General features: G+C 33.7%; 1 protein-coding gene across 1 annotated transcript; it reads right to left on the bottom strand.

Moving 5' to 3' along the window:
* Positions 1–1,469: 1,469 nt before the first annotated feature.
* LOC141519586 (olfactory receptor 10AG1-like) lies at positions 1,470–2,414 on the bottom strand. The gene has a single exon (XM_074231787.1). The coding sequence runs from the start codon at positions 2,412–2,414 to the stop codon at positions 1,470–1,472; it is 945 nt and encodes a 314-aa protein (XP_074087888.1).
* Positions 2,415–8,476: the final 6,062 nt, after the last annotated feature.

Below are 8,476 nucleotides of genomic sequence, written 5' to 3'. Positions count from 1 at the left end.
CATAGCAACCAATTATAGTAGCAATCATGTAGGATTATTTTAGCTATCAGTTAAAGAATAATTGAAAAATTATGAAATTATAATGACAATACAATGATAAGTGAATTGATAAAAATGAAGGTTGTTTGATGTGGGAAAGTTTATTTTAACTAAATAAGCAGAAGCAAAAAACAATGTATCAAAATAACTATAATAATGTAAATTAAAAGTAATTAATAATTTGTAATTTTAAAGAATAATCTTGACTAGAAAGAGATAATGAAATTTATGAGACTTGTTTCACTTAAATATTGTGAGATTTTAAGTATGGATTATATATAATATGGATTTTTTTCTTTTTTCATTCCTTTTTTCTTCTTTCCTTCCTTCCTTCCCTCCTTCCTTCCTTTGGAACTATCAGGAAGCTCATCACTGAGAAATCTCATTAAGTTACAAGATTGATTTGTCTGATACTCACTTCTCATCCATCCCCTCTGTCTCTCTATTGGTCCCTTTGATTGAAGTCATGTAAATGTGTTCCAGGAATGTTGTTTAAATTAAAAACAGTACAATCCTTATCTACATTTCCTACCAGCTCTACTATTTCTGGATTATTTTGAGAATAGACATCATGTTTCTTCCCCCCTTTGAAACTCACATTTCTTCTTCCTTCTGAGTATTTTCTTTTCTTATTCCACATCAAGTTTCTTGAGGTTGGGAACTCTTTGTTTTTGTTTATATTTTTATCACCAGCATAAAACACAGCAAAATTTTATTGAGTTATTGATTTTTTCCCAGTTTTCTTTTCCTCCCCACCCCCTTAAAAATAAGGAGAGTAGGGGGTGGCTAGGTGGCACAGTGGATAGAGTACTGGCCTTGGAGTCAGGAGTACCTGAGCTCAAATCCGACCTCAGACACTTAATAATTACCTAGCTGTGTGTCCTTGGGCAATCCACTTAACCCCATTGCCTTAGAAAATGTAAAAATTAAATAAATAAATAAGGAGAGTAGTTAAACAGGGACTGAGCATATAGCTATATACTAAGATATAAATTATATCAAATCAAAAGTCACCATTAAAATTTCCTAAAATAATATTTGATAGTTGAAATTTTAAATTTAGGTTCAATTATATAAATGAATATTTTAAGCACTTGACTTACAGAAACATCCAATGTTATGTATGTTATAGGAATTAAAATATTTCCATCTGAATAATTTAAATACTATATCTATCTCCCTTTATTCATTTACTCTGCAAGACAAGATAGTTCTTTAATGCAAAAAAGATCAAATATTCCAACATTTGCCTTTGGATTCCATAAAGATGAAGCTGATAGCATGCTTAGGAAAGAAAGATGTATTCTAAGAATTAAGATAGTTAAGTGAGAATACAGAAGTTTGCAAGGATTTGTTAGTTATTTGGATTGTGTTTATCTTCATAGAATCTTTGGGACAGATGAATATGAACCCAGTATCTCTCAATTCATCTATTTGTTTTCAGTCCTTGCACACTTAGAACATAACTTTCTTAATGTCACAATGAAGTCCTTATTCCTTAGGCTATATATCATTGGATTGCACAATGGGGTCAGAGTAGTGTAGAAAAGAGAGAGAATTTTGTCTGTTCCTGCTGAGTGACTGGATTTGGGGGATAAATACACAATGATGGAAGAACCAAAGAAAAGACCCACTACCATGAGATGAGAAGAACAAGTAGAGAAAGCTTTCGACTTCCCTACTGCTGATGGCAACTTCAAGATAGTAAAAATTATTTTGACATAGGACCCACATATCAACAGAAAGGGAACAATGCCAAAAAGCACAACATCTGCATAAATAAAGATCTCACTCATAGAAGTATCTCCACAGATCAATTGCATTATTGGATAGATTTCACAGAAAATGTGATTAAGTTTAGTAGAACCACAGAATGGTAGAGAAAAAACCTGGTATGTCTGTCCTAACACAACTGGTATCCCAATGATCCAAGCCCCTGCAACCAGTTGAACACAAATTTTATGGTTCATAATAAACAAATAGTAGAGAGGCTTACAAATGGCTACGTAGCGATCATATGCCATGGCAGCAAGGAGGAGGCATTCACTAACTCCCAAATCTAGAATTAAACACACTTGTGCAGCACAGGCTAGGAAAGAAATATTTCTGTTCTTGGTCCAAAGGTTTATTAGCATTCTGGGGATAGTAACTGATGTCCAACAAATTTCCAAGAAGGAAAAGTTTCGAAGGAAATAATACATTGGAGTTTGGAGAGCTGGATCAGCTTTTGTAATTATAATGATAAGTGTATTTCCTGTGATGATACTCAGATAAATAACTAAGAAAATTCCAAAAAGGAGACCTTGGAATTTGGGAATATCAGAAAATCCCAGGAGAGTGAATTCATTCACATGCGTGATATTTCTTGCTGCCATTTCAGAACAGACTGAACAATTTCCTGTCTCTGGGACTTAGTATTCCCCTCTGTAAAATAAGGAGATTGGTTTAAATAATCCATAATGTTCCATTTATACCTGATATTTTAGATTCTAAGCTCACCTTCTGCAATATTTTGATTTGTATCATCATTAATTTTAGGAGATTGGTTCTTTTTTCTTCAAATTTAAGCTTGTTTAAATATTTTTGTGTTATGTTTATAATAGGCTACAAGGTGATGCAATGCAAACTGTGCTGAACCAGGAGTAGGGAAAAAAATCTAAGTCAAAATCTGGTCTGAAACACTAGGTAGCTTCACTTTGAGGAAGTCATTTGGTGTCTATTTGTCTTAATCTACTGAGAAGGAAATGGCCACAAAATCCAGTATCTTTGCAAAGAAAAGCCATATTGGGTTATGAAAAGTTGGGTATGCCTCAAGATGACTAAATAGTAGCATTATATTCAGAAGATCTGTTTTAAAGATATATATATATATATATATATATATATATATATATATATACTTTATTCTTTGTTTCAAGGTCTCTTCCCACTCAAAGGTCAGTGATATTATAATTGTTAAATACTCCAACTGAATCCCCACCAAAACATAGAACTGAAATGAGAGAAGAAATGGCAAAATTTCAAAATTAGCAGTAGAAATAAGATTATATCCTGAACATATATCTTCTTAAAAAAAGATATCTAAAACAGCATCAATTTTTTTTAATGTAAACAGTGAGAGTTTTTGGAGGAATGAATTAAATATATATCTTCGAACTTCTTTTCTTAGAAAGTATGTGTCAATTGTTTTTCAAAATTTACTGAAATTATGTTTGTTGCCCTGAGAGCTATCATAAATTCTCTGCTTCACAAATTTTACCTACCTTCAAATACTCAATAAATTAATTCTTGCATTGTGCATCTTTTTGTAACTCCTCATGTCTAAGAACTGCATCCGTTCACTGAATTACCAAACATATGCTTTTTATCCAAAAATACTTTTAGCATTGATGTTGATTATAACACCCATGCATTTGTTTTGAAATGCATTTAGGATCAAAGAATATCTACCACAGAAGCCATTTTATTTTGAGAAATTTATAACTGTTAGGAATTTATAATCGTTCATATATCAAGCTACAATCCCTCCCTTTTTTATTTTATTGTTCTTAAGTTTCTTATTTGTATTCAAGCAATATAATTTAATCACTATTTCATATTTTCATATTTTTGGAATATTCATTGAGCTTTCATTCAAGGTAAATGAGTTAGGACTTATTCAATTTTCCCTTATTTATAAATCTGAAAAATACTTTGACTCTTCAATTTTTTTTGGATGCTTGATCTATTTATCCAGACCTAATATCTTTCCCAACATTTATTCTCATATCTCCAATTGCATTGACATAATTATCTGTCTCCAACCAGAGGTCTCATAGATATTTTCAAATCATCTTTCACATAATTGAAATCATTATTTTACCACATACCCTTCAAACTCAACCATCTTTTTAAGTTAAGTAGTTTTGAAGGTAGCATCATTTGCTTCACATTCAACTTTACTAGCAATATAGATATGATCCATCCCTTCATATTATTACACACCTCCCACCTATATAATATTTTATCATGTCTTATCCACTTTATGCCTGTCAGATATCCATCCTTCTCTCTTCTGACATTGCCACCACCCTTTTCTATTGCAAGAGCATCCTGTTTTATTACTAGTCGGTCAGACAGTAAGCATTTATGAAGTTACAGATTTACAAAAGAGAGAGAAAAGAGCAGTACCAACTTTCAAGGAGCTGAGATTTTAATGGGGGAGACAACATGCAAAAATATATATGCAAAAAATACATACATAGAATAAATTGGAGTTATTAATAGAGTGCTAGTAATAGTATTAATTAAAATTCTGTATAGACCTACTGTGTGAGATGGAAGTTTAGCTGTGATTCAAAGGAAGCAAATATAATCAGGAAGAGATAACATTCAAAATTCCAAATATAAAGAACAATCAGTGATAATATTTTAACTCTTGAGATAGATTATCTTCTTTGAAGAAATAAAGGAAGACCAGTGTCACTAAATTAAAAATTACAGAGATAAGGAAGGTTCATAAAGAAGAATAATACGTAAATATTGGAAAATTGGGGCATAATGTGAAAAATTATTTAAATACTACAAACACTACTTGATGGTTACATGGTTGAATGGAAGATAAATTTGATAGCTGAATGGAATGGAGTAGGGAAAGGTCAGAGGCAGGGGGACCAAGCAGCAGATTATTGCAATAGACCAAATCATGCACAAAGATGGTGGCAGTATCAAAGGAGAAAAGATGTATAGGAGATATTTTACAAAGTTTGACAAAATTTTACAAAATTTGACAGGACTTTACAAAAGATTGGACAATTGGATATAAGAGACAAAGAGAAACAAAAAGGAAATGCATTAGAAATAGAGGAAGTTGATGAGACTGATAACAACAATGATAATGGCAATGCCATCTAGGGTACACACTAGGATGCCTGGAAGAATCATAATACTATCACTATAATAAGGAAGTTTAGAAATGGGTAAGTCTATTTTTTTTTTAGGGTTTTGCAAGGCAAATGGGGTTAAATGGCTTGTCCAAGGCCAAACAACTAGATAATTATTAAGTGTCTGAGGCCAGATTTGAACTCAAGTACTCCTGACTCCAGGGCTAGTGCTCTTTCCACTGTATCATCTAGCTACCCTGTAAGTCTATTTTTTTTTTAATTTGGGGGCAGGGAAGTATTGAGTTCAGTTTTGCTTATATGGAAGTTAACTTGTTCATGCAAATTCGATTTATTAAGTTTAACAGGTGCAAAAAGATGCAAGTCTTGTCTTTAGGAGAAAGGTTTAAGTTGAATAAGGAGATCTGAAAATCATCAGTATAAAGATGATAGTTACAATTTTGTGAGTTATTGTGATTGTTAAGATAAATGGTATTAAAGAGACAAGAGAAAAGGAACAGAATAGAGCCCTAGATAACTACCAAAAAATCTTCAAAAAACATGAGTCTTACTATTTCATCTCCCAATCAAAAAACTCAAGTGGCTCCCCAGTAAATCCTGGTAAAATGAAAATTCGTTTTTATAGTGCTTCCTAATCTAGCCCCTCTGAACTCTGCTGTTTTCTTATATCTTAAATCTTTCAAAACTCCACATCCTCTATGATCCATTAACCTCTTTCTTTGCTGTGCCTTGAAGACATTCCATTTCTCAATTCTATGAATTTTCAGAGGTTTTTCTCCCTAGCTGGAATGCTTGACTTCTGTATCTCTGTTTCCTTGTTTCCCCAGTTCCTTCAAATTTCAGTTAAAGAATTCAGCAAGAACTTTTTGTTTGCTTTCTGTCTCTTCCATTAGTCTTGAGTTCTTTGAGGTTGTAAATTTCTTTTTTTCACAGGGCCTAGTACAAAGGAAATGCTTAACATATGTTTGTTGACTTGATTTGGTTAATTTACAGATTCTATATGACTTTATAAAATGATTTTTACAACATACAGACAATCAAATCATATAATCCACCCCCCCATTCCCAAAATAAATTAAAGAAATTGAAGTATGTAGGTACCCTGAGCCAGAGGATTTGAACAAGACAAACTTAGCTAAAGGCTTCTCTTTCACTATTCTTTAATTTGCTATTACCTGCATTTATTACGTTTTACTTTTCAAGCAAATTTTCCTTTGATAGACATATGTATACACACACACACACACACATACAGAAATAAGCAGTTAAATGAGCAATTTTGCCTTCTAGTCATAGTAAATTCTCAATACTCCATCCACCATAAGTTGAGTTCATAAACCTTCCTTTCTCTTTTTATGCTACCCAGGTCAGCTATATCATCAGAATCAAAGCAACAAAGAATTAGTTAAAGAATGAGTTAAATCCCACCTTTGATACAAAGGTAGCTGAGTAATCCAGGTGAAAAAGTTTCAATTTCTCTTATATTTTAATTTTCTCATTTCTTAAATATCAATAGTAGTATGGCTTTACTCCTGGGATTGTTGTGATGGTCAAATGAGAGTGATTCACTGATTGACTGACTGATGTTTTACCTTCTTTCTCCAAGATCATGACACTGGAGAGGTGATGCCATGACAGGAGTTCTATTTCACTGAGGAAAGGCTGTGCAAAGATATCAATCTCACTTTTTAATACAGGCATCTGAGTTCAAAGGCCACTATGAATCAGGAGGACTGGAGATGACACTGAATGCAGTGGGAAACCTGGACCTTTAAAAACTGTCTCTCCCAACTCATAAATTGATTGAGACAATGTCAATTCAGTGTTTAAGGTTAGGTAAAAGAAAGATTGGGAAAATCGGCCAAGAATGACCTCTAAAAAACAAAATGAAGCTGGGAGACTAAGACCTTAAAGGTTTCTCAGACATTAAAGAGAGATAAGAAAGAAACAAGAAAAAAAAACAAAACTTCTTTTGCATAATCCAAAAGAACAAAAAAATCCAATAGAGAGGTAAGCCCCTGAAAGTTTGTAGTCAGAGGAAAAACCATTTCTATTTACATTCACTGAAAACTAAAATGGGTCCAATCAAGAACTAAAAGAGTCATAATTACAGACCCATTGTTGGCCATTTAAGGAGAGCTAAAGTGATTTGGGATGGCAAATTTCAAATGAGAAAGAGAATCAGAGAGAGAGAGAAAGAAAGAGATAGACAAAGAGAGAGAGAGAGAGAAAGAAAGAAAGAAAAGAAGAGAAAACAGAAAATGTCAAAGCCAACTTGAGAGCCATAGGGTAGTGGGATCAGCTATTATTAATGGGTCCCAATTAATGAGCCTCCTCCCTAATATTCAGATCTACTCTGAACATCCTTCCTGAGTCCTTACTAGGGACAGGAATTCTAATTAAGACTTAATTAATGGTCTTGGGATGCCTGTCTTGGCCTTTGGCCCAAAGCCTTTTTACCTTAAGTTTGCTTAAGGTTATCATCACCCCTTAATTTAAGCTTATCATCACCCTTTAACTTAAGGTTATGTTCATCCTTTAATCTTATGCAAATTTCTGTCTTCCAGCAACTGGGGCATTCTTTGATATTCAAAAATCCATTTTAGAAGCATGTGTTATAAATCAATTAGAAGGTCTTCACTTCTGGTGGGGCCAACTTTTGACCTCCAAAACACTTTCTAAGTGACAGCTATTCTTCTGAGAGAATTTCTTCTTTCTTATATCTTTCTTATATCCTCTGCTTTCCCTATATAAATGAGAACAAGCTGGATTCTTCTATGCCAGAGTAGTGAAGAAGTTCATTCTGGGTCCAGCTAGGTGGTACAGTGGATAGAGCACCAGCCCTGGAGTCACGAGTAACTGAGTTCAAATCCCACCTCAGACACTTAATAATTACCTAGCTGTGTGGCCTTGGGCGAGCCACTTAACGCCATTTGCCTTGCAGAAAAAAAAAACCCTAAAATCAAAAAAGAAATCCAATCAGTCAGCACAGTGTCCACCAACATGACAACTTGCCTGGGAGAGAGCTGAAGTCTTGTGAAAATTTTCTCAAACTTAGATGCAAATCCCAACCCCATTGATCACAGTATTTGGTTGTTTGTCTTTTATTGAGGAGAAAGATCATCAAGAAGGCCATGCCATGATATGCAAGTGAGTTGGATTTAAGTGAGAGGGTATCTGCAAGCTAACTTGGATCTAGAGAAGGTGACCAAGGCCCAAAGGATTAAGGCACTTGCGCAAAGTCACACACCTGGAAAGTATCCATCTTAACTGGGTGGGATTCAAACCCCAAACCCTGGCCTTCTAGGCTTCACTCAATCCACAAAAGAAATGCTTAAAAAAAAATTGACAGGAAAAATGTAGCCCAGTTGGCACAAGAAAGAAAAAAAGAGTTGACCTGTGAGGATCTCTATAATTTTGCTTTTAAATAGAACAATTGAATTTAATATAAGTTAACCTTCAGTTGTGTGAAAGGTTATGCCACAAAACCAGACCTTTCCAAAATACAGCTTTGTAAAGATTGTTTGTTTGTTTAACCTAATTTCACTAACATAAGG

This window comes from Macrotis lagotis, chromosome 3 (assembly GCF_037893015.1).
Source record: "Macrotis lagotis isolate mMagLag1 chromosome 3, bilby.v1.9.chrom.fasta, whole genome shotgun sequence".
Classification (NCBI taxonomy): domain Eukaryota; kingdom Metazoa; phylum Chordata; class Mammalia; order Peramelemorphia; family Peramelidae; genus Macrotis; species Macrotis lagotis.
Note: the sequence above shows the minus strand (reverse complement) of the source record. Positions and strands in the feature narration are given on the sequence as shown.